At 43.0% G+C, this 27,458-nt stretch overlaps 1 protein-coding gene and 1 long non-coding RNA gene across 4 annotated transcripts; one reads left to right on the top strand and one right to left on the bottom strand.

The window, feature by feature from the left end:
- Positions 1–16,109: 16,109 nt before the first annotated feature.
- LOC127314510 (uncharacterized) lies at positions 16,110–26,963 on the top strand. 3 transcript variants are annotated; one of them, XR_007859698.2, is made up of 5 exons: positions 16,110–16,347; positions 16,426–16,534; positions 21,088–21,188; positions 23,186–23,340; positions 26,363–26,963. It is a non-coding gene; the product is annotated as an uncharacterized lncRNA (long non-coding RNA). The 3 variants fall into 3 exon arrangements; XR_007859696.2 differs by having other exon boundaries at positions 21,088–23,340; XR_011749806.1 differs by having other exon boundaries at positions 16,451–23,340.
- LOC127314509 (cycloartenol Synthase) lies at positions 19,286–25,788 on the bottom strand. Its single transcript, XM_051344983.2, has 18 exons — positions 25,573–25,788; positions 25,121–25,306; positions 24,891–24,980; positions 24,529–24,726; positions 24,059–24,143; positions 23,750–23,916; positions 23,175–23,363; positions 22,911–23,024; positions 22,665–22,784; positions 22,463–22,585; positions 22,027–22,125; positions 21,644–21,700; positions 21,220–21,266; positions 21,003–21,146; positions 20,335–20,512; positions 19,769–19,849; positions 19,493–19,576; positions 19,286–19,399 (listed from the first exon to the last, which is right to left on the bottom strand). Exons 1-18 carry the CDS (start codon positions 25,765–25,767, stop codon positions 19,286–19,288), a joined length of 2,271 nt encoding a protein of 756 aa, XP_051200943.1. The 5' UTR covers positions 25,768–25,788.
- Positions 26,964–27,458: the final 495 nt, after the last annotated feature.

Here is a 27,458-nt window from a genome sequence, read left to right as displayed (position 1 = left end):
TACCATGCATAGGACTTGTGCATTTGATTGATATGCCATGATGATTGTTACTACTTGTATTTGATATGCTCTAAAACCCTAATGTGATCATATTAAGATCACTAACCAAATAAATCAAAGAGGAAGAAAATCCAATAAATGAAAAACCCTAAAAAACCCTCACATATGCCATATGGCATTTTTATAAATTTTGAGCCTAGACCTATTTGGTCTTCACCATTAGTTGAATAATGTTATTAAACACTTATTACAACTTTTGGATTCAAAGAATCTCAATTCAAATGAAATTCAAACACAAATCTAGCTCACATATGATAATGGTCAAAAGTGACAATTATAGTCTGATCACTACTTTGAGCCATTGCCATTCAATTTTCCCAAACCAAATCTTGCTAACTCTTTGCACCATTTCAAAGTCAACATCAAGGTGAACAACTTTGGTAAAGATCACCATGCCAAAATCATCTTTGATCATGAGCAATGCTCATCCAAAGTCTTAACTTTATAACATATGCAACAATCTCCACTTAGCCAATTTTGGCAAATTCTTAAATTCTAAAATTCCACCACCACCTCTATTCACCTCTGGTCAAATACAACTTATCTCAACACACATATTTCAAATAGATTCACCATTTGAATTATTTCAAATTTGGACAAAATTGCAAATTCCAAAATCGGGCACTATTTGCAACTATTGCAAATAGTGATCTACTCCACCTAATCTAACCCAAAGCTATTCTACATTGTCCCCTGGTCCCCTTAAACCCAATCAATGCCAAATAGCGCACTAGGGAGAGAGAGAGCAAGCTAGGGCATGGCCATGCCGGCCATGCCACACACGTCGAGCTCCCCCTCTCTTTCTTCTTCCCTGGCCATGGCCACCGTGCCAAAGATCACCAGCACACCACCCTAGCCCTGCCTAGTACCGCCATTGTCGAGGAGGACGACGACACCGGCCGGACGACGCGCGCCCATGACGCGCTCACCATGCCGATGACGTCGCGCATGCACACGCTCGCAGACGTCACTGGCCACCTCTCGCGCCACCACCTCGCTCTCGCCCTGGACCCGCTCTCGACGAGTTGAGCATCACCACGACACCTGGACGCCGCCAGACACTCGCTCGACCACGACCCGCGCCCACCGTCGCCGGAGAAGGAAACCCTGGTCCGTCGCGGACGCGGCAGACATGGAAACAACGCGACCCAACCAGGCCCTCCCCGACCAAGCTGTCGCCGCCATTCGCCTCGCCTGGACACGTAGAGCATCGCCATGACCTCGCCTAGCTCGACCAGCCGCCGGAAACGCCGCACCATGGTCGACCGCCACCCTGCCCCGCAGCACCCATGCGCTGCTATAAAAGGAGAGCTCCCCTGAGCAATCCAAGCACACCACCAGACTCCTCACCTCTCACAGCTACTCAACCACCACTCCACCCATCGAATCCTCGCCGGAGCAAGCTCAATCGCAAGATCGCCGCCGCGGAAGCCCTGCAGCAATCGCCGGCGAACTAGGCCACCTCAGGCGACGCCACCAGTACCTGGAGCTTCGCCGTCGTCCACATCTACCCCAAGCACACTGCCATCCCTCGCTGGAGCCGCCGTAAGCCCTCCGACCCCTTACTGCCGCCGCCAGATCATCGGGTTCTCGTCGGAGACGACGATGAACCACGGCCGTTCGATCGCCATCTAATCCTACGTCTCTGGCTCGCCCATACCGTTTCGGGTTTAAACACCCGCTGACGAGTGGCCCCCGCTGTCAGGCAGCCCGCGCGGCACTAGACCGTGGCTGGGCTGGCCTTGGGCCTGTTTAAATGATTTGGCCCAGTAGTTTTTCCCGCCGGCCTTTTTAGTTCAAATGTTATTTAAACAAATTCAAATAATTTCAATACTGCCTCCACTTTGAAATTCAATAGATTCAAATTGGCTAAACCAAAATTTATGAACTTTATATTGTTGGAAAGCTAGTGAAATTATCTACAACATGCCACTGGTCCCATGACCAGATTCTTTGTAGAATTAATCTGATAAAAATAACAAGGCAGGGACTTTTCCCTATTCAAATAATATTAAAAATCAACCAAAATAGATATTAAGTTAATTCCAACTCTAATAGCTCACATTTGACTTACACTAATTGTTTATGCAATAAAATGGTGTGGTCACTTTGCATGATCATGCCCTAGTTTAATTGATGGATGATATGGCTAGTTTAACTAGTTGATATTGTCCAAAACTATTAAAGTAAATATTGTGGAGTCTTATACTTCATTTAAACTTGTCTCAAATGAATTCATGGGATGTTTGTACCTCTGGTCCAAACTCTCTTATATGAATTACTTGAGATTTAAATCATATGTAGTGTTATTAAATGATATGGGGTGATCTACCTCAATTAAATCATTTTCTCAAATGATGATGATAAACATTTGACTTAGGTCAATATGAGTTCATATATGATTGTTTGAGAAATTAAATCTTAAGAAGATTTCAATGAGAGGAAATTATTTCTCAAGAACCCTATGGAAACTATCATTTACATATGAAATACAAAGAAGTGAATTCTATTTAAGCAACATAACCCATGCACCCTAAGTAGCTTATTTGTGTGCATAGAATAGTTTGTGTGTTTATATGTGATACATGGAATAGCCATTGAATTAGTGAGTAATTATACTCATATTCAAATTTAGACGGTAGCACCGGAGAGTACGCCGAAGAAGAAGGTTGCTACCAAGAGGAGAAGGAGGAACAGTTTGAGAACTACCAAGGCAAGCTAATATTCTTGCAAAGTGCAAAGCCCCTTGGGGCAAGGCACCATGATTCTTACCTTTTCTTACATAAGCCTATCCCAAGTTTTTACCTTATAAGTTTTTACATGTTGTTTTCCAAGAGTTACTTTTATAGTTAACTTTGGTCAGAGTAAAGGTTGATTACTAGAGTAGTGGAGTAGTTCCATCAAGCAAAGCAAGATAGCACCCCTCATGATTTAGAGCTAGTGCTAATGAACTAAAACTTGACTACTCTAGATGGGAACAATGTGAATTTGAAATGAATTTGAAACCTTGGAATGATGATGCATTCCATTGAATGATTTTTGAAGGTGAATATGAACAAGAGAAGATGGTGATTTTTGATAAACAATGATGTTGGTTTGAATGCGATACCTTTCCAATTATTAAGTACCCCCACAATACCTGATTATGGGTAGGGCTTAACTGGAAGTTTATGCATCTTAGCATGGGTTCCCTCTGAACACACGTCATGGGGGTTACGCTTGAGGCTGCCTCCGTTGTTGAGAAATGATGTGAAATTGAGGTGAATTGTACGGCCAAGCCCTGTGCAGTTCCCAGGTTGACAGTTGGTCTTCACTGGGAGGCCAAGCTCATGGGGAGAGGTGCTCATACTAGGATTTGTAAGTGAAAGGTTATGGTTGATGATCCGCGTACTGTGTTACGATGATTCGGGGTAATCCCGACGGATGAAATCAAATGTTGTGGCACAAGTGTGCAAACTCTGCAGAGTGTCAATCTATTCGAATAGCCGCGTCCACGGTTACGGACGGTTGGAAAGGCCATATAGTTTCCGATGTCATATCTTTGAAAATGATGTTGAAAGATGATGGTGAAATGACTGGTTGTGAATTGAATTGAAATCACCACTTGAATGGTGGGAATGACACTAATGTTCCCACTTGAGTTAGTTAGCACTTGAATAAGCTTTTCTCAAATACTTGTGAACTAAAACTAGCTTTATGCAAATAAACTAGAGCTTAGCAAACCATACTAGAATGTCTAGCACTTACATTAGTATTAGTTTGCGAGTACTTAAAGTACTCACGGCTTTGTCCCTGGCTATTCAAATGGCCAGAGTATGAAGATGAACAAGGAGATGACCAGCAGGACGCCTACGACAACTAGGAGTCTTCCGACGTCAAGCGTTGGCCTGTGGACTAGAGAGTCCTTGTATTTTACGCTTCCGCTATGAACTATGAACTTGTGTTTGTTCGTTGATCAATAGATCAACTATTCGTGTAATATGGATCATGTGATTCCAAATTTGTAAGACTTATGGTTTGTAATGAATGATGACTATGATACTTAACTATTATGCCTCGCAACAACAATATTCCTGGGATTGCGATGTATGACATAATAGGCATCCGGACTTAAAAATCCGGGTGTTGACAAGTTGGTATCAGAGCCATTGTTTGACCTTAGAAGACCTTAGTTAGAATGGGCGTTCTGAAAAACTTAACTTTGAAATCAAAGGAAAGAAAATATTTGTGAAAATTTACTAGACTCTTGTCTTTGAGACTTTGCCAAAATTTGATGAATCATGTTCTATCTTATTTGAATCAACTTAAAATTTTGCCACACTTTGCACTCTCTAACTTACTCATCCAATTCTCTTTCAGATGGAGCCGAATGAACCCATCAACACCAAGTTTTACCAGCTTGGGAACGGAGGGAGCTTGATCTTCGAGCACGACCTCAACGCCCTTTCGGACTTCCTCGAGCGCCCGCACCCTGAGTTCCACGGGGTTCAGCTGGACGACACGCCCGGAGGAGAGTTGCAGTGGGTGATCACTGCCGACTTGAGGGGCAAGATGGAGCCTCCCACCTCGGAGAGGATCCTCTTCTCCTTCCGTGAGAGTAACTGGCTCAACGGACTCGCACGTGGCCTTCAGGAGGCACTTGCGCGCCTCTGTGGACAGAACGTGGTGCGCATCCTCGCTTCACGCTACGCGCATCTCGTGAGGCGTGATGCCATGGGAGTGCCCATGGAGCTGCAGCCGCACCCAGAGTTGAGGCACCATGCTGAGCACCTGGACTTCATGCTCTATCAGACTCAGAAGGACCTCGACGCCACTCGCGCTTACGCGAACCAGACCCATGCTCACATCATCGAGCAGGGTGAGGCGATCAAGCTGCTCAACAACGACCGCAAGAGCCTTCGCCAGCAGCGTGCCAAGAAGGACGCTACGATTAAGCGCCTTCGCGCCAAGATCGCGTCACTTGAGGCCACTGTCAAAGCCCAGGAGGATCAGATTCGTGACCTGGAGGATGACGATGGAGGCATCGACATTCAGGGAGGAGGAGCCTTCCTGAGCGACGACGACGACTTTGAGGAGGACGAGAACACCGAGGAGGAAGACTACGAGTTCCTGGAGGCAAGACCCGACGACTACGTCCCGATCGATGTCGAGGATGAGGAGTAGTTGCACTAGTCTCACTTATGTAGGTGTGAGTTGTATCCCGTCCCTTGTATCGTAGCATGAGAATGGTTCTTAAAACCATTGGAGTATGTGTGTGTTAGTTTGTACTATGTGTTGAATGAATGAATGAATGTTATGTTTGTCATGAAAAGATTACCAGTTTTCAAATATTTTTCAAACTTAACCAAAATGAACCATAGAATGTTCCCTCTTATCTCATGATCTTCTATATCTTCAGATGGCCCCTCCCAATCGCACCAACGACGCGATGTTGCAACTGCTGCAAACCATGCTTGCCGACAGGGAAACCGAAAGAGCCGAACGCCAAGCCAACCTCGTCGCCTTGCAGAACATCGCCAACCAAGGACATGGAAATCATGACCACCCTGGGTCCAAGCTCAAGAACTTCCAAAACACCAATCCCCCGGTGTTTAGCAAGACCGAGGAACCCCTCGACGCCGACGATTGGCTCCAGACTATGGAGAACAATCTGGAGGTAGCCGGAGTGGAAGCCAACGAGAAAGTCTTGTTTGCCACCCACTATCTCGCTGGACCAGCCCGCGCTTGGTGGACAAGCACCCGTGCCATGAACGGAGGTCAATTCATGACTTGGAAAGATTTCAAGCTCAAGTTCAGCAAGTACCACGTACCCCCGGGTCTTATCAAAAAGATGAGGGATGAGTTCCGTGAGCTGAAACAAGGTCGCATGACGGTGGTTGAATACCGCGACAAGTTTCTTACACTGTCAAGGTATGCCCCTGATGAGACCGACACCGTTGAAAAGAGGAAGGAGAGATTCCTGAACGGGCTGCATGATGAGATGCAGAATGTCCTCGTCAACATCCCCTTCGCCGACCTCGAAGCCCTTGTTGACTCCGCCATCCAGATGGAGGGCAAGTTGAACCAAGCCAATGAGAACCGCAAGCACCGCATGGCGAATCAAAGTGGATCAAGCCACCCCCAGAAGTATCGCCCTAGCTCAAGCGGAGGTTTCACTCCGAGAAACATCAAGCCACAGATGCAGAACTCGCGCCCCGGTTATCAGAACCGGAGTGGAGGAAACTCCAAGCCAGGAGGCTACAACAACAACAACTACAACAACAACAACAACAACCGCGCTCCACGCCGAGCCCCTAACAACAACAACAACAACAACAACACCAACACCGCTCCCAGAACCGGAAGCAATGCCGTTCCCGTTGCGAACAAGCAGGACAAGACCACCATCACTTGCTATGAGTGTGGTGTAGTTGGGCACTACTCCAACGAGTGTCCCAAGCGTCTTGCCAAGCTCGCCGGCAACACCGCTGCACCTGCTCAGTAGCAACGCCGTGTCTCCACCGGCAAGAAGTTCGCCCCCAACAACTCCAATAACCGCAACGGCCGCCTCTACCACATGAACGCCGAGGAAGCCCAGGAAGCACCAGATGTTGTACTGGGTATGTTTTCTGTCAACCACATCCCTGCCAGAGTGTTGTTTGATTCCGGAGCATCTCATTCTTTTGTCACCGAAGACTTTGCATCAACAAGTAAAATTCAACCCCTCAGTTTGAAGCATGTTATGATAGTTCAAATTCCCGGATCAACCACCAAAGCCAGAAAATTTTGCAAAAATGTACCTATCAAAATCCATGATGTAGATTTCTATGCCAATCTAATCATACTGGGAACCAAAGGTTTGGAAGTCGTACTAGGAATGGACTGGATGTCCAAGCACAATGGATTGATATACTGTGCTAAGAAGGCCATAACCATGACTAGCAGCACCGGTATCGTAGTAGAGCACGTCTCTGAAAAACTACCCAGAAAATTCACCTGCAACCAAAGTGTATCCAAGCCAACTCTGGATCAAATCAGGGTCGTTTGTCGCTACCCTGATGTGTTTCCGGATGATCTACCCGGTATGCCCCCGGATAGGGATATCGAGTTTATCATCGAGTTAATCCCCGGAACTGGACCCATAGCCCAGAGAGCCTACAGCATGAACGCAACCGAGCTTGTGGAGCTGAAGAAGCAAATAGATGATATGTTGGCCAAAGGTCTGATTAGACCAAGTGCATCCCCCTGGAGATCACCCGTCTTGTTTGTGGACAAGAAGGATGGTGCAAATCGTTTATGCACGGACTATCGTAAGCTTAACGATGTTACCATAAAAAACAAATACCCCCTACCCAAGATAGAAGACTTGTTCGATCAACTCACCGGATCCAGAGTTTTCTCCAAGATAGATCTTAGAACTGGATATCATCAGCTGAAAATCCGAGCCACCGACATTCCAAAAACTGCCTTTACCACCAGATATGGGTTGTATGAGTACAACGTCATGTCGTTTGGACTGACCAATGCCCCGCGTATTTCATGAATCTCATGAATAAGATCTTCATGGACTTTTTGGACAAGTTTGTCGTTGTCTTCATCGACGACATTCTCGTCTACTCCAAGTCCGAAGAGGAACATGAACAGCATTTGGAGATTGTCCTAGAAACCCTTAGACAGCACAAGTTATATGCCAAGTTTAGCAAGTGTGAGTTTTGGCTGGAAGAAGTTGGATTCCTGGGACACATCTTGTCTGTAGGAGGAATTGCCGTAGATCCCGCCAAAATCAAAACTGTTATGGAATGGCAAGCCCCAACCACACAAACCGAGGTCCGCGCTTTTCTTGGATTAGCCGGATACTACCGCAGATTTGTAGAAGGTTTTTCGAGCATCGCTCGACCAATGACCCAATTGCTGAAAAAGGACAGAAAGTTTGAGTGGACTGACAAATGCGAAGAGAGCTTTCAACAGCTCAAGAGTAGACTGACAACAGCCCCCATCCTGATCATGCCAGATATCGCAAAGCCCTTTGACGTATATTGCGACGCCTCCAAGACTGGACTTGGATGCGTGCTTATGCAAGAAGGCAAGGTTGTATCCTACCTTTCAAGACAACTAAAGCAACATGAGCAGAACTACCCAACCCATGACCTCGAGCTTGCAGCCGTGGTCTTAGCCTTGAAAGTTTGGCGTCATTACCTCATGGGTAATCGATGCGAGATCTACTCCGACCACAAAAGCCTCAAATATATATTCACCCAGAAGGAGCTAAACATGAGACAACGCCGATGGATCGAATTGATCAAGGATTACGACATGGAGATTCACTACCACCCCGGCAAGGCCAATGTGGTAGCGGATGCTTTGAGTCGACTGTCGTGCCAGTTGAACTCCATGCTCGCAACTGAACAGCCCAGCTTGCATCAAGAGTTTGAACAGTTCAGGCTTGAACTTGTTAGTGAAGGATTCCTAGCCAGCATAGAACTGCAACCCACCTTGGTTGGTCAAATCAAGGAAGCCCAGAAAGACAACGCTAGCATTGACGGAATCAAGAAACAGATAGCCGCAGGAAAAGCCCCCGGATTCACCGTAGACGAAGCCGGAGTTCTTTGGTACAAAGAACGTCTCTGCGTACCATCGGACTCTGACTTGAAACACGTCATCCTGCAAGAAGCCCATGACACCCTTTATTCAATCCACCCCGGAGGTACCAAGATGTACCAAGACCTGAAGGAACAATTTTGGTGGCACAGAATGAAGAGAGAGATCGGTAGCTATATCGCCAAGTGTGATATCTGTCAGAGAGTCAAGGCAGAACATCAACGACCCGCCGGACTGTTACAGCCACTCCATATTCCAGAATGGAAATGGGACTCCGTGGGAATGGACTTTATCACCGGACTGCCCAAATCCAGCAAAGGCAATGATTCAATATGGGTAGTTGTCGATAGATTGACCAAAGTCGCCCATTTCATCGCCGTCAAAACCACTTACCAAGGCCCAAAGTTAGCTGAACTATACATCTCCAGAATAGTCGCCCTGCACGGAACCCCCAAATCGATAGTGTCAGATAGAGGATCACAGTTCACCTCAAGGTTCTGGCAGAAAGTGCATGAAGGACTAGGCACCCGCCTGAATTTCAGCACCGCCTATCACCCTCAGACTGACGGACAGACTGAGAGAGTAAACCAGATACTGGAAGACATGCTGAGAGCATGCGTACTGGAATACGGATCCAAATGGGAAGACTGCTTACCTTACGCAGAATTCTCTTACGACAATAGCTATCAAGCCAGCCTACAGATGGCCCCCTTTGAAGCCTTGTACGGAAGGAAGTGCTGTACCCCCCTGAACTGGTCAGAAGTCGGAGAGAGCCAAATTTTTGGCCCAGATGTTCTTCGTGAAGCCGAAGAGAAAGTACACAAGATCCGAGAGTACCTCAAGACGGCGCAATCGAGACAGAAGAGCTACGCCGACAAGAGACGTCGGGAGATGACCTTCGAGATCGGAGACTTCGTCTATCTCAAGGTATCCCCCTTGAAAGGAATGCAGAGATTCCAACTGAAAGGAAAGCTTGCACCCAGATATGTCGGACCTTTCAAAGTCCTCAGCCGCCGAGGAGAAGTATCTTACCAATTGGAGCTACCCGAAGAGATGTCGGCTGTGCACGACGTGTTTCACATCTCACTCCTCCGGAAGTGCCTTGAAGTCCCGGAGAAGACCGAAGTGTTCAAGAACATCGATCACCGATCGGTGGATATCAACAAGGATCTGACTTACCGCGAAGTGCCGGTTCGCATCCTGGAAGAAGCTTACTGAACCACCCGCATCCGAAGCATCAAGTTTCTGAAGATCCAATGGAGCAATCATACCGAGGATGAAGCCACATGGGAACGTGAAGACTTCATGAAGAAGGAGTACCCAGATCTCTTTAGTACCTAACTTTCTTTTCGATCTCGGGACGAGATCTTTTGTAAGGGGGAAGGGTTTGTAACATCCCAAATTTCAATAAAAAGAAAGTTAGAGAATTCCAGAGAGCAAAATTTCAAACAAACAAAAACTTTTTAAATTGCATATAGTACCATGCATAGGACTTGTGCATTTGATTGATATGCCATGATGATTGTTACTACTTGTATTTGATATGCTCTAAAACCCTAATGTGATCATATTAAGATCACTAACCAAATAAATCAAAGAGGAAGAAAATCCAATAAATGAAAAACCCTAAAAACCCTCACATATGCCATATGGCATTTTTATAAATTTTGACCCAAGACCTATTTGGTCTTGACCATTAGTTGAATAATGTTATTAAACACTTATTACAACTTTTGGAATCAAAGAATCTCAATTCAAATGAAATTCAAACACAAATCTAGCTCACATATGATAATGGTCAAAAGTGACAATTATAGTCTGATCACTACTTTGAGCCATTGCCATTCAATTTTCCCAAACCAAATCTTGCTAACTCTTTGCACCATTTCAAAGTCAACATCAAGGTGAACAACTTTGGTAAAGATCACCATGCCAAAATCATCTTTGATCATGAGCAATGCTCATCCAAAGTCTTAACTTTATAACATATGCAACAATCTCCACTTAGCCAATTTTGGCAAATTCTTAAATTCTAAAATTCCACCACCACCTCTATTCACCTCTGGTCAAATACAACTTATCTCAACACACATATTTCAAATAGATTCACCATTTGAATTATTTCAAATTTGGACAAAATTGCAAATTCCAAAATCGGGCACTATTTGCAACTATTGCAAATAGTGATCTACTCCACCTAATCTAACCCAAAGCTATTCTACATTGTCCCATGGTCCCCTTAAACCCAATCAATGCCAAATAGCGCACTAGGGAGAGAGAGAGCAAGCTAGGGCATGGCCATGCCGGCCATGCCACACACGTCGAGCTCCCCCTCTCTTTCTTCTTCCCTGGCCATGGCCACCGTGCCAAAGATCACCAGCACACCACCCTAGCCCTGCCTAGTACCGCCGTTGTCGAGGAGGACGACGACACCGGCCGGACGACGCGCGCCCAGGACGCGCTCACCATGCCGATGACGTCGCGCATGGACACGCTCGCGGACGTCACTGGCCACCTCTCGCGCCACCACCTCACTCTCGCCCTGGACCCGCTCTCGACGAGTTGAGCATCACCACGACACCTGGACGCCGCCAGACACTCGCTCGACCACGACCCGCGCCCACCGCCACCGGAGAAGGAAACCCTGGTCCGCCGCGGACGCGGCAGACATGGAAACAACGCGACCCAACCAGGCCCTCCCCGACCAAGCTGTCGCCGCCATTCGCCTCACCTGGACACGTAGAGCATCGCCATGACCTCGCCTAGCTCGACCAGCCGCCGGAAACGCCGCGCCATGGTCGACCGCCACCCTGCCCCGCAGCACCCATGCGTTGCTATAAAAGGAGAGCTCCCCTGAGCAATCCAAGCACACCACCAGACTCCTCACCTCTCACAGCTACTCAACCACCACTCCACCCATCGAATCCTCGCCGGAGCAAGCTCAATCGCAAGATCGCCGCCGCGGAAGCCCTGCAGCAATCGCCGGCGAACCAGGCCACCTCAGGCGGCGCCACCAGTACCTGGAGCTTCGCCGTCGTCCACATCTACCCCAAGCACACTGCCATCCCTCGCTGGAGCCGCCGTAAGCCCTCCGACCCCCTACTGCCGCCGCCAGATCATCGGGTTCTCGTCGGAGACGACGATGAACCACGGCCGTTCGATCGCCATCTAATCCTACGTCTCTGGCTCGCCCATACCGTTTCGGGTTTAAACACCCGCTGACGAGTGGCCCCCGCTGTCAGGCAGCCCGCGTGGCACTGGACCGTGGCTGGGCTGGCCTTGGGCCTGTTAAATGATTTGGCCCAGTAGTTTTCCCGCCGGCCTTTTTAGTTCAAATGTTATTTAAACAAATTCAAATAATTTCAATACTGCCTCCACTTTGAAATTCAATAGATTCAAATTTGCTAAACCAAAATTTATGAACTTTATATTGTTGGAAAGCTAGTGAAATTATCTACAACATGCCACTGGTCCCATGACCAGATTCTTTGTAGAATTAATCTGATAAAAATAACAAGGCAGGGACTTTTCCCTATTCAAATAATTATTAAAAATCAACCAAAATAGATATTAAGTTAATTCCAACTCTAATAGCTCACATTTGACTTACACTAATTGTTTATGCAATAAAATGGTGTGGTCACTTTGCATGATCATGCCCTAGTTTAATTGATGGATGATATGGCTAGTTTAACTAGTTGATATTGTCCAAAACTATTAAAGTAAATATTGTGGAGTCTTATACTTCATTTAAACTTGTCTCAAATGAATTCATGGGATGTTTGTACCTCTGGTCCAAACTCTCTTATATGAATTACTTGAGATTTAAATCATATGTAGTGTTATTAAATGATATGGGGTGATCTACCTCAATTAAATCATTTTTCTCAAATGATGATGATGAACATTTGACTTAGGTCAATATGAGTTCATATATGATTGTTTGAGAAATTAAATCTTAACAAGATTTCAATGAGAGGAAATTATTTCTCAAGAACCCTATGGAAACTATCATTTACATATGAAATACAAAGAAGTGAATTCTATTTAAGCAACATAACCCATGCACCCTAAGTAGCTTATTTGTGTGCATAGAATAGTTTGTGTGTTTATATGTGATACATGGAATAGCCATTGAATTAGTGAGTAATTATACTCGTATTCAAATTTAGACGGTAGCACCGGAGAGTACGCCGAAGAAGAAGGTTGCTACCAAGAGGAGGAGGAACAGTTTGAGAACTACCAAGGCAAGCTAATATTCTTGCAAAGTGCAAAGCCCCTTGGGGCAAGGCACCATGATTCTTACCTTTTCTTACATAAGCCTATCCCAAGTTTTTACCTTATAAGTTTTTACATGTTGTTTTCCAAGAGTTACTTTTATAGTTAACTTTGGTCAGAGTAAAGGTTGATTACTAGAGTAGTGGAGTAGTTCCATCAAGCAAAGCAAGATAGCACCCCTCATGATTTAGAGCTAGTGCTAATGAACTAAAACTTGACTACTCTAGATGGGAACAATGTGAATTTGAAATGAATTTGAAACCATGGAATGATGATGCATTCCATTGAATGATTTTTGAAGGTGAATATGAACAAGAGAAGATGATGATTTTTGATAAACAATGATGTTGGTTTGAATGCGATACCTTTCCAATTATTAAGTACCCCCACAATACCTGATTATGGGTAGGGCTTAACTGGAAGTTTATGCATCTTAGCATGGGTTCCCTCTAAACACACGTCATAGGGGTTACGCTTGAGGCTGCCTCCGTTGTTGAGAAATGATGTGAAATTGAGGTGAATTGTACGGCCAAGCCCTGTGCAGTTCCCAAAGTTGTGATTGGTCTTCACTGGGAGGCCAAGCTCATGGGGAGAGGTGCTCATACTAGGATTTGTAAGTGAAAGGTTATGGTTGATGATCCGCGTACTGTGTTACGATGATTCGGGGTAATCCCGACGGATGAAATCAAATGTTGTGGCACAAGTGTGCAACCTCTGCAGAGTGTCAATCTATTCGAATAGCCGCGTCCACGGTTACGGACGGTTGGAAAGGCCATACAGTTTCCGATGTCATATCTTTGAAAATGATGTTGAAAGATGATGGTGAAATGACTGGTGGTGAATTGAATTGAAATCACCACTTGAATGGTGGGAATGACACTAATGTTCCCACTTGAGTTAGTTAGCACTTGAATAAGCTTTTCTCAAATACTTGTGAACTAAAACTAGCTTTATGCAAATAAACTAGAGCTTAGCAAACCATACTAGAATGTCTAGCACTTACATTAGTATTAGTTTGCGAGTACTTAAAGTACTCACGGCTTTGTCCCTGGCTATTCAAATGGCCAGAGTATGAAGATGAACAAGGAGATGACCAGCAGGACGCCTACGACAACTAGGAGTCTTCCGACGTCAAGCGTTGGCCTGTGGACTAGAGAGTCCTTGTATCTTACGCTTCCGCTATGAACTATGAACTTGTGTTTGTTCGTTGATCAATAGATCAACTATTCGTGTAATATGGATCATGTGATTCCAAATTTGTAAGACTTATGGTTTGTAATGAATGATGACTATGATACTTAACTATTATGCCTCGCAACAACAATATTCCTGGGATTGCGATGTATGACATAATAGGCATCCGGACTTAAAAATCCGGGTGTTGACACACACTTAAGGTTTGATGTCGTTTAAGTAGATATGGAATATGGAATGGAGTTCGAATTTTTGTTCGGAGTCTCGGATGAGATCCAGGACATCACGAGGAGTTCCGGAATGGTCCGGAGAATAAGATTCATATATAGGAAGTCATTTTCTAGGTTTGAAAATGATCCGGTATTTTCTCTGGAAGGTTCTAGAAGGTTCTAGAAGAGTCCGGAAGAAATAAGGATGGAAGGTGGAGTCCCAGAGGGACTCCACCCACCTTGGCCGGCCAGCCTAAGGGAGGAGGAGTCCCAAGTGGACTCCCCACCATGGTGGCCGGCCACCCCACCAAGGAAAGGGGGGAGTCCCACTCCCCCTAGGTTTGGTCACATGGAAGGTTTTTGTTGGGGTCTTATTCGGACACTTTGACCTAAACCTTGGGGCTTCCACCTATATAAAGAGGGGAGGAGAGGGGCTGGCCGGCCACCACAATACCACCATGGCCGCACCCCTCAAGGCTGCCCTAGCCGGCGCCCCCTCTCCCAAACCCTAGCGGTTCCCTCCTACCTCTCTCTCCCACATAGCTTAGGCGAAGCTCTGTCGGAGATCTCCACCACCACCGCCACCACGCCGTCGTGCTGCCGGGATTCCGAGGAGGATCTACTACTTCCGCTGCCCGCTGGAACGGGGAGAAGGACGTCGTCTTCATCAACACCGAACGTGTGACCGAGTACGGAGATGCTGCCCGATCGTGGCACCGTGATCAAGATCTTCTACGCGCTTTTGCAAGCGGCAAGTGATCGTCTACCGCAGCAATAAGAGCCTACTCTTATAGGCTTTGGAAATCTTCAAGGGTTAGTCTCGTTCATCCCCTCGTTGCTCCCATCTTCTAGATTGCATCTTGGCTTGGATTGCGTTCTCGCGGTAGGAAATTTTTTGTTTTCTATGCAACGAATCCCTACACCCTTCCCGTGTAAGATTCATCTATCTTTTCTACCAATAGCCATTCTCTTGACCCCCTCCAATCCATGTGTAACTCTCCATTTATCTTGTGTAGATCGACGACTCTGCCCTTGACCTAAGCTTTCACTATCTAGCGATAAATCTTTCCATCATCAAGTACCGTCTTGCATGAGCACCTAAAAATGTTGTGTTTGCAAACATGGTCAAATTGATTTGTCCTGGACTGAGTTGTGATTTGAAGTCCTCACTGTATGATATTTTGCATTGAAATTGTTTATGCACAATTATGTGTGATGCATTAGCGTGATATCATAAAGTATAAAAGATTAATTTATGAAGCTATGATAATCTACATTATCAAAGTTTAAATCTTCAGAAGTTAAAGATTAGTTTTTCTTTGGGTGGGTATGGCCTACATGAATGAATATATAAAAGATAAAATATGAGAAGCAACAATGCATATTTGATACATTTTAAAATGTCTCATGTACATCTTCACATGCTAGTGTGTACATAGTCTTTTCATAAAAACCAACTTATAAATTTAGTGCTAAAAATAAAACTAAACTCATCTCTCCATCAAATAAAACAATTTTTGTCTATACGTCTTTCTCTTTCTCACACCATTTTGGTCGGCATGTGAATTGTTGCCCGGTTTAGAATCAATTCATTCAGATTTAAAATCTAGAGCAGCAATAATAAAATTAAGGTGTCTAGTGGGATTCCATCTAGATCCAGTTATAATTCATTTTAGTTTTTTATGCAAATTTTAATGAAACTATAAGTGCAATTTAGACAGATCCTAGGAATCTCCAAGTGAAAACTAGAACTCCGATAATCTGAGCAACATTTGCCAGAATGTTCAATTATGGACGGGTTTGCCCCTCACCGTCTTTCTCCTCCAAATCATGTTCTTCCTACCAGCTGGCCAGCCATGGCCGATCTCCGCCGACCACCGACGCCCCAGCAGAGGTAGCACCGCCCCACTACCTTTCTTTCCCCCAGTCTTCTCTTCCCGGGGGAACCAACCGGAGTTCGACTTGTACCCCGTCAACGCCATTCCCGCCGCGCCGGCGGATCCTTCTCCGGCTGCGACCCCCCTCCTCCGTAAGACTGGACATAAATAATCCACCCATACACACAGAAATGCGAGCGATTGGGTTGACCATGACATGAATTTTGCAGGGTCACTCTATTCTGAGTTTTGCAGGTACTAATCGCATCCGTGGGGAGTTAAGCTAGCGATTGGGTTGACCATGACACGAATTTTTTCAGAAGTATCAGGATTTTCTAGGTGAGCTCTACTCCAGGGTATGGGATTGTAAGCAACAATTGAGTAATTTCTCATATTAGTTGTGCATTTGGTGAGTTAGTTCAGGGGTCAGGCTGGTTCTGCTGAGCTGTTAGTAAGAAAATGTTCGGGAATCATGAATATGATGAAATTTCTCGCGGTACCAGTTATGGATTCCAGAGTGTTGTTTCCTGAAACTCACTTACGGTTTGGTATAGAATGAATTTAGTTCTAACAAAATGTATTGGGCTATTGGCTACATAGTAGCTTTGGTACTGATGGGCAGGGTACAATAACCTTAGGCGTTAATACGAGAGACCATCATTTTTCTTTCTTATGCGGAGAGGGAAATATGGAAATGCGAGAACACTGGTACATTTGCCCATCAAATGCTCTATTCCATTTTCCAGTGCTTGGCATTTATGGTATTTTGTTAATGCATGATTCACATATACAGAAACCTCATCACCTTTTTATGCATAGGTTGTCGGCATAAATTTACTTTTGTCACATTAGATTAAAAAGTGTGTGGGTTGCCACCCACACATACACCTGTCAGTTCAGATAGCCTACATAGACAAGTGCAGATGGATCCAATGCAATGCAATGCAACAAATTTTGGATTTGAATGTGTACCTCACTTTCCATCTCTAATGTGTCACACTTATTGTACTCATCTTTCTATCTCTAGTGTCACACTATTTGTACACATCCCTGGCTTCAACCAAAAAGGCTGTGCTCATCCCTGGCTTCAGCAATCTTGGCGAGTGAACCATGTGCAATGTGTGTAGACCTCATATTTTGATGCATGTGTTTCTGGCATGAAATTTCTTTTGACACGTGAGGTACTAAAAAATGGATGTTTGCCACGCATGCATACACCCGTCAATCGGATAGCATATGAGACAACTATGGATGGATACAATGCAATACAACAAAATGTAGAGTGGATGTGTACCTAGCTTTCTATCTGTAGTATGTCACTGATTGTACTCACTATCGCTAATGTGTCACTCTACTTGTACTGATATGTGGCTTCAACAAAGTCAGAACTCCTCCAATACAACAAAATGTAGAGTGGATGTGTACCTAGCTTTCTATCTGTACTTCTGTAGTATGTCACTGATTGTACTCACTATCTCTAATGTGTCACTCTACTTGTACTGATATGTAGCTTCAACAAAGTCAGAACTCTTCAACAACCATTATGTAATCGATCTGTCTTTCCCTTTCTGACTGACATTATCTTGGTCGGCATGCCTGTTGCCTTCCAATGTTACTCTGTTGTGCAAAAGAATCTCGCAGTTCAAATTCAATTCATTCAAAATTAATAGTGGTAAAAATGAAAATAAAAAACCTGATAATCTGAGCCTTTAAACATTCGTCAAAATGTGCTATAATGGACGGGGTTGACCCTCGCGGTCTTCCTCCCCGCTGGCCAATGGCCATGGCCGATTTCCACCGACGCCCCCTCAGAGGCAGCATTGCCACAGTGCATTTCTCTTCCTCCTCTCTTCTCTTCCCGGGGTAACCAATCGGAGTTCAAGTTGTACCCTGTAGACACCATTCCCCTCCACAAGAGAGGCAAGGCATAAACTATCCCACTCATCCGTGCTCGGCCGTCCACGCCACCGTTTTGGTGAACTGTGACACAATCCCATCTGGGGGGTTAAGACCTAAGAGTGCGGATGATTGTTTTGGCTGGTACGGATTTTGTTCATTAGGGTTAGGAATTGTTAGGTGGGTTCTGCTCCAGGGATTTGGATTGTAAGCAACAGATTTTGAGCAATTTATCATTCTTGTGCATTTTGTGAGTTAGTTCAGTGCATGCTGATGCTGCTTAGCTGTTGTTATGAAAATGTTTGAGAGTTACGGCATCTGATGAAGTTTCCTGCCGTAGAAGTTATGGTTTCCAGAGTCATGTTTCCTGGAACTTTTTTATGTTTTTAGTAAAACATGAGAGAAGAACATATTGTTACAGTGGTTGTGTTACTGACGGGCAGGGTGCAATAACCTTAATCGTCAAGCTGAGGGGTCATTATTTTCCTTTTTATGGTGAGAAGGAAATATGGAAATGCGGCAACAGCAGTACATTCTTGTCCATTCAGGTGTTCTCTTCCATTTCTAGTGCTCTCGCCTTCTATGATATTTTTGTTGATGCACGATTGACATCTACAAAAATCTCAGCACATTGTTGCAAATCTGCCAACTTTCTTAGTTTTGCAACTTAATCAACATTTCTTCCTGGAACTGCCAATACATTTTTCCAATAATGAAGAAGAGGCCTATCTGCGCATGCGAAGATTGCGAACCATTTTGCTAGTGTAGTTAGCAGTGCTCTGAAAGCTTGAACATACAAGCGAACTAGACACCCACATAATATACTTTGGGACTGTACTAGGATGCCACCGTGGACCTAAACTTCCAGTTGTAACATTGTTGTATATGTCTTGCAAAAGACATCAACAGAATAAGGAATGTGCACAAACTTCTGAGAAATCTCGTACAATTGTCAAAATCATGCAACAAATTAATGAATCAATTACAGAAGGTAGAATTTTGTACTATCTTCAGATATGCACACCACCTATAATTACATGAGTATCTTCTTGCTTCTGCCTCCCAAGACATATACAACATGCTGATTCTTTCAAGAAATCAGGCTGTTGCTCTTTCAGCCTGCCAGACTTCACAGAGTAGCATTTGGCAGCAGAGGAAGCGATATTTGGTTGCCTCATACCAGAAGGTACTAATTTAGTCGGATTGAAGTACTAATCTATGATACTCTCCCAGGGCCCATATAGGAAATATATTTCGATAAGCCATGTAACACAAGGGACCATTTTTCAAGAAACTTCCAATCATTTCCTGCATAATAATATACCGATTATATTATCATAGCATAAAAATTCAAGACTTCTAGTTTAAGTTTTATAACACATGATGCATTGTAGCAGTTACCTCCTGTGGGAAGTCACCACTGCGAAGTTGCATGTTCATGATAAGCTTTGCTGCTTTGTGCAAAGGAGATGGATCTCTTTCCACCTGAACTTAGAAGAAAAGTTAGAATTTAATTGAGTTAGAACCTGATCCTGTATTTTTGAAGACCAAATATTATACTGTAGATTGATTCAGTTGTTCTACAGCCAAAAATGCATTGACCATACTGTGCATTAACACCATACTAGCTCTTTGGAATTTGGCCATGTGAAACAGTTGAAGAGAAAGAGTGAATACCTGTCCAGCTTTCATAAGTGCCAACATTGCCCATGCGGTGTTGACTATATGTGATTTCTCTCCATCTAGGTTTGTGTATGCCTGTTTAGAATTTGAGAGGACATGCATGATTAGTCTTGCAAATTGAAGATGCGTAAGGCAAGATAGCAGCTATGAAACTAATATTCAGCACAATTTTTTTTGCAGTTTCCTTGTAAGTTAAAAAGGCACATAAGCCATAAGGCCTGTGACTACCACATATTCAGTTTTACATGTTTCCCTCTATGCAATTAAAGATCATTTTCTTGCCTTGTAACTGCATGCCTTTTGCAAGTGCCAGGATAGATTTTTTGCTTTTGCATATATTGCTTGAATTTGTTCTTATTTTAATGTTGATACCTGTTGTTCCCACTGAAGTTAATATCAGTTACCAGTTCTTAGAAAATTGCGGAGAATCTTTTTGCCAGTGACTTATTTCAAGGTATATCGAAGGAAGATTAAAAAAATATCGTCAGGCTGTGTGAATTTCTATAAGATGTGGGCACTTTCTGTTCATCGACATAACAAACCATTCCAGAACGGTTTACCTTTGTTCTGGACGAAAGATGACTCTCACCCCATCCACCATTCCTTAGCTGCTTTGATAATAGAAACTGGCAAGCCTTGCGAATGCAGGTGCTGTTATTGTAACACTGTCCAACCGCTGATAGGCCCTCTATAGCAAACCATGTGCCATATGTGAAGCAAATACCCCATGATCCAAACCTGTAAAATAGCTTATTGATCATTGATTATCAATTTCTCCATCAAATGAAGTTGCAGCAATTTACCAAAACTTCAGTGTGTGCCATTTTTTTTTATTATATAATGTTTTTCCTAGTATCATTAGTTATATAAAGGACTTCATATTTTGATGGCATGGCTAGCACTGATGCTTCTTGCTATATTAAGGTAGAATTGTCCCATTCTCATTGTTTTCTCACCTCGGCATTTTAACATCCAAGAAATTATGACAATTGACACATTGATGACTCATTTATTGGCTTACCAAATATCTTGTGCATTCTGTTTTGGGGGCTAACGTGGTCAGGTGGATTTTTCTATGCATAGTTCCTTAGATTTAGTGCCAAAACTTAAATGACAACCAAATACTAGCAATGTGTCAACAACGCAACTTTCTCCTTGTTATTAACACTTAAAAGTTTTTGATAGATCATATTAGACTACTTTCTTAGTCATGTTTTAGTATACTGACCATGAGCCATCATCATTCTGTAACTTCTCAACGAATTCTGTCGCTCTCCTGATGCATTGCTCTATTTCATCTTTCCGATGTCCAGGGTATTTTTCCCGAAACAGTGCCAATGCTTGGATGACTGACGAGGTACACTCAACATACCTGTGAAATGTATGTGTGTTAACACTGGGTGACATGTGAGAGGTATTGCTGAGAAAGGTCGTAGAATTCTTACTGATGCTCCACCATGATGTCTGCATATATCTCTGTCATGTTGAGAATCTGAAAAAGGGGAAAATGTTAAAGTTCTCATTACCCAATGATCTGATTGTGTTTATTTAGTTGCAGTTACTATGATAGCCTGTTCTATATAACTATGCCAGTTAAGACGGCCCAATAATATTCTGTTCTAAACTTGGCCAGAGAATGTTTTGGTAATTATGTACGATTTTATTGTTTCATACTGTATGTCTTGGTTGTTAGCAACTCTTTACCGGTATCACCATCGTCTCTGTATTCTCCTTTCTTGTATCTTTAACATTTGTTGCATATCCATAGTTGTTCATGGATGAGCATGATATTAAGTTTAAATTTCTTCATCTCAAAACTGATAAGTAAAGCATATGTGCACTCCTTAGCACAAGGTTCAGGGAACTTGCCTCCATCCATGGATATGTACGAGCTAGCTCCCAGGTTCCATAGCCACCATTTGGATTCTGCATACAACTCAGTGTCAAATAATTTTACTCTTTACTATGCTTGACATTGGTGTAAATTTGGAACATAACTGTAATAGCTGTTTCATGAACCAAAATGCTATTAGTCAACTCAACGCCTATGCTTGCACAAGTACTGAAACTCAAGAACTGATGTTTCTTTTTCCTGATATGTCCTGTAAGCAAGCGTGGGCTCTTGGTTCAATGGACAAGAGTAAATACTGCTGAGACTGAATCTGCCTTTTCTTATATTGCTTTAGTGGACAAGTATCCCTTTCTACTGCATAGACCATGGTATGCAATAAGTAAATTGTGTGGTTCCACACCTGTAAAGATAGTAATATGTTCACTGCATCATGGAAGCGGTAAGTTTCCATCTGATTACCCACAATATCTGATGGGAACTTTGAGAGCATTAACAAAGCCTGAAACAAAAGAAATACAAAATCTTTAAAGGCTGAAACAAAAGGAAATGCATTAGTTTGTAGCAATATGTCCATTCTGTATTTTCCACACATGGTTTGGGTCTTTTACTGGTGTGAAGCATAAGAACATTCGGCAGCTAATAGTACAGTTAAGGGGTGAACATTGTGACACATATTTTTGTCCCTTTGTTTTCATTTTCTGGTTAACATATCTATTGGAACAAATTAAACCCAGGTACATGTGTAATGCAAAAATAGAGTCAGCTCAATTCATATCTTCATCAAGTAGTTCTAGTTTCTTGTTCACTCTTTTGCATCCTTAATTTTGATATCACACCTTAAGAGCTTCTGCCGTGCAATCTGAAACCTGCCAGCCCTGATCTGCAACCTGGAAGGCCCATCCTCCTTTAGATATGTGACGGTAGTTTCTGCTGAAGTCACCAGAAGGATTGTCCACAATCTTAAAATTTAAGTTAGTAGAGTTAAGATTTAATTCAAGATAAATACAAGTGAAAAAATTCAGTTCTGGAAACTAATACCTGGGATGCTTTTATGAAATTGTGAGATTTCCTGAGGGTACTTCCAAATTCCTCTGCATTGTTACATGCTAATATTGCTTGGACGGCAAAAGCAACATCCCATAGTTGACCTGCACATACCTTTGAATGAACAATAACATGCAATATCAGTTTGTGCACAAATATCAGCTTGACCCCAGATGCATAGCTGGAGGATAATATAATCTATACTGTGGAAACAGGGGTTATCAAACATGTAAATTTTACCCGCACTTTCATGCCATCTTCACCGACCCATAGGAAATCAGCAACTCTAGCCAAGTGATGCTTGAATGCATCTGAATTGGGATTCTCAATCCAACAGCATAACATGGACAATGCCTGTAATTTTTATTTTCTGTAAGAAAATGATGTTCATCTACAGTGCACGTCCTAGAATATAAAATCTCCACTGATGCAAAAGTATTTCTAAGACTATGCTTGTAGGTTGTAAATTCAGCACTATATTATTTTCAGAAGACTAAGTCTAACCTTCTGTGCAGCACCGATGCAGATATACTGTGAATTCTCATCTTCATATTTCAAGAACTCAGCAATTTGCTGTAGAGCTTTCCTTCTCATGTAGGAAACTGGCCAACGTGCCAGAAAAGGTTCCCCAAAACTGTAAAGGCAGTCGGACAGGCATTCTTGCAGCCAGGTATGTGGATAATAGGCATCTTCCTGCATTGGAATTCATTGTCTGTTGTCATTCATACTTCACATTTTAACATATGAACAATAAATTTACTGATATTTGATTCTAGTTACTGGGATTGGTATCCTTCTCTTTAGTTACAGTAGAAGATAGGAAATAACAGGAGAACTGAATATTAAAATGTAAATATTTCAAGGACATATTGGCAACTAGTTGGTATGTGTGACAGATCTAGCACTGTACATATGCGTCAAGTAATTAATGTTTAGATCTATGTCGTGTTCATCTGAAATCATGTAGAATACTTGCAGGAAATATGTTGCTCCCTCCAATAAAACCACAACACTTATTATGGATCGGAGGGAGTATGTTCTTTTGCAGAAGGTAAAATGTGGATAGTGGGCCAACTGACCTTTGCGCATAAGCTGCGTGCTTGCTTCCAGTTAATCTTTTTGTAGGGATGAATATGTAGCTCTTCTCTTAATGATAAAACTAATTCTGTTATAGGGCCAACGAACTTCATGCCATATAAATAGGACATGGGAATGAAAGCCATTCTGAAGTGACTCCACAAACGCCCTGCATTCGAGAAACAACATGATCTAGGAAAATAGAGAAGTTTTTTTGCGAACATGATTCATAGACAGTTTCCTCCACACCCAGTCCTCAATAACCAAGTAATCATACTAACATAGTTAAACACTTAACAGACTAGCATTACCTGGTTGAATAGGAACGAAGGATGGAAGAAGGAACAATTCTGGGGGGATAGGATTTACACCTGACCATTCAAAAACTCCAAGCACCTGCAACATCAGGCATTCAGTTTATAGTCACTTTGGGTCGACATAAATATTTCTTACCAATTTATTTCTGTTGAATTCTGCATCATAAATAGTTCATACCAAAAATTTAAACCGTAAAAAATTGCAGTTTCTGACTTGTAAGAATTATTGTGCACTTCTAAGAAATTTGCTTCCAGTTTTATGTTTTAAAAACCTATTTTGGAGCCTGATCATCGTATATTATATATCCGAGGCCCCGAGGGGCCATTCAACGATTATGAAGTCAACCATATTAATTTTGGCTATACAGGTGAACTGGTGAAATGTTTGTGGAATCAAGCTAACTTGTCAAGTACTTGCTGAAAAGGTTTTGGGGTACAAGGAGATAAAACTGAGTATTTTTTACCGAGAGCCACACTTTTCCGAGGATTGGTATCATCGTTGCACCACCATGGTCATGTATCCATTTTCTTGCTTTTGGCATGGACATATCTGGTCCATCATCAACACTCTCGCCAAGTAGTCTTAGAGCAGTATAGTTGAGAGCTGAGCTGAGCATGGAGCTTTCACCTTCTGCATGTAGTCCCCATCCTCCATCTGTATTCTGATACACAGAAAATTGTGTAAATCCTTTTCACATTTTAATCGAAACATTTTTCTTCAAAACTTTGAATAGATCCAGACAGTTTTAGTCAAAATTTAGTAGAAAGTAGAACGACCTGTGCAATTCCTAGTAATCCATAATTTCCTGGCAAATATGGCCCTTACCTGACGGTTGTACAGATAACGGCAGATCTCCTTGCGATGTTCTGATGATAGTGTAATACCTAATGACTCTGTGACATACAAAACTATGATCTGCAGTAGGAAGCAGCAAACATATGAATTCCAGTGAATAGGTGACAACAGTAGTACTGTATGCATGACCAACTAAATGTTTTTGATTATAACTTGATGATGATGATCCAAAGAAACACCATGTTCATGATGTATCTTACCATGGTTGCTGTGGTAAAGAGTGGCCCTGGGAAATCCCCTGGCCAGTGCCCATCATGTGCCTGTATGGCTGAAAAGTAACTGAGCGCCTTTTTCAGTACCTCTGTTACTGTAGGTAAGTCGGTATCAACAGTAGTCTCATATTTTGATTTCTGTAAATCAAGACTGAAGTTGTTCTCCTTTGCTAACTGCACAAAAAAAAACTCAGATGCTATCTTTGTTGTTTAAGGCATCACATTTTTGTGCAGTTATCTTTTTTATTATGTGCTTCCGTAGAACTAGGTTAATCTTTTTTTTTAAGTCATGGTTGCATTACACAACAAAGATGGTCATAAATCAGGTGCTCCAAAGATCACACCAGAGTTTCTTACAATGCTTCAGAGATTCAGTTGGGCCTAATAACAAGGTGCATATCAAGATCAAGATGTTTAGAATATTTTTTTTCTTTTTTTACCTGCATGCGAGCCAAAACATCGGAGCTGTGCCTTGTCCTGAACCTATTCTTCTCGAATTCAGCCCGTGCAGTGTCAACTGCATCCCGCTCTTCACTTGATCCATTGTTTTGGTCAAACTCCCATGTTTCTCTTCCGATGTGATTGTTGCCACTCTTGAGCCATGGTCCGCCATCGGCGATCTTCAGTTTCCACATATTTTTACAGAGAAACACAATATTCTTCTGCCACTATTGAGTCTTACCTGGTGGCAAAAACAGGGTCACCAGGTCAGAATTTTTAAAGGAATACCAATAATAGAGGTTCTCTCTTTTACTCAGGGTTTCGCCACCTTGTCAGTGCATCAAGGCTACCCAGTTTCACACGGTTACCATCTTGCAGTGCATATAATATGTACTGGAGTAGTTTGCTATTTTGTGATGACAGTAACATTACTCTATTTGACGTCTGCTTGGCTATACTTTCTGATCACAGAAGTCTTCTAGAACATATATCAGCTCTTTTTCCATAGAGAAAACAGATAATGCTTCTTTCTGTATCCTTCATTTTGAACTATTTAATTGACAAGTCATCTTAGTATGCTTTGACATGTGTGTCCTTTCTGAATTCACTGCATTTTTAAGATGTGAACTTTTTCTGCAAAACTATGACGACAAAGAGTGCCTATAGTTCACTCCAAGCAAAATAAAATTCCTCATGCAATGCTTGATTCAGTATGAAACGTGTCATACAAAAGAACACTGACATAAGAGAGTAGCACTTACAGAATATCTGCCTTGCACTTGTTCCCAGGTACATCATTGGATCGATCCAGAGCAGAAGAAAATCAGTAGAGGACCATGCACATTGAACACCCACGCTGAATGAACTGCAGTTTCAGGACTATACGACATGTGCAAAGGTGGGTTGGAGAATGTTGTGCATCCGGTCAGACTAAGCAGCATCAATGCAGATTATTTATCCCGTGGGGTGATCACATGGAACCGATGAGCCCTTTGCACTTTCGAGCACGGAGCCTCCCCGCAACCGCAAGCCGTGATGGAGGGAGCTTGCTTCGCAGCTGAAAACCAGGGGAAATGGCTTATGTGTGCACCTCATGCGATTCTTGCATGCCGTGTGACGGTGTGAGTGTGGTGTGCAGAATCTCACTTGATCATTCGCTTACTCCAGTAGTTTTATAGGTTGAAGGAACGAAGAAATGTGAATTTCTAAATATGGTCCGTCGATGTAGTGGCGTTTCTGACAATTTTTTTTTAAGTTGATTCCGCTTTTGACTTTGTAAATCCTGGGAAGGCCGTAATATTTCTGTAAAGTCGCTGCATGGCAGAGATGGGTCAAACTAGCCATTAGTTAACTCGAGATGCTCAATATCGAACCAGAACAAATGGTCACATTTCCCCTAGTCGACTTGCTCAGGAAGTTGGATAGGTAAGAGAATACATATGGTAAATCAGCACGATGGCACATGAAGAAGTTTTGCTTTGGGGTGTTTTGCTTTATCTCGATGTATCTCACAAATTTTCCGTCATCACTTCATTTCCAATACTTGACAAAAGGTTCATTCTCGTGCACAACTAGGAGTTCTACTTGCCTATGAGAAGGAAAAATGCCAGCATAAGAAAAGGGAGACCTAAGACCCCACAGTAACCAAGTTCTTCACATCCACCGAAAGACATAGACATCAAGCCAAGAGAAGCCAAATCGATCTAAGGCTAGTTTCAACCTCATACACCTGTCAAGCTCCCCATCTAGCTAAAGATGTCACCATAAGAAAAGGGAGACCCCGCAATTACCAAGTTCTTCATATCCACCAAACAGATGACATCAAGTCAAGAGAAGCCAAAACGATCTAAGGCTAGTTTCGACCTCGTACACCCGTCAAGTCCCC

Source organism: Lolium perenne, chromosome 7 (genome assembly GCF_019359855.2).
Source record: "Lolium perenne isolate Kyuss_39 chromosome 7, Kyuss_2.0, whole genome shotgun sequence".
In the NCBI taxonomy this organism is placed as follows: domain Eukaryota; kingdom Viridiplantae; phylum Streptophyta; class Magnoliopsida; order Poales; family Poaceae; genus Lolium; species Lolium perenne.
The sequence above is the reverse complement of the archived record's forward strand: the minus strand, read 5'-3'. Positions and strand labels throughout refer to the sequence as shown.

Bases quoted from the DNA above. Each gene is read 5' to 3' on its own strand.
- LOC127314509 (XM_051344983.2), bottom strand. From the start codon at position 25,767: ATGTGGAAACTGAAGATCGCCGATGGCGGACCATGGCTCAAGAGTGGC. The intron at 24,144-24,528 runs GTAAAAAATACT...CTGATGTTGCAG, and splicing joins TCGGAAAAGTGTGGCTCTCG to GTGCTTGGAGTTTTTGAATG. The intron at 19,400-19,492 runs GTAACTGCTACA...ATTATTATGCAG, and splicing joins GTGGTGACTTCCCACAGGAG to GAAATGATTGGAAGTTTCTT.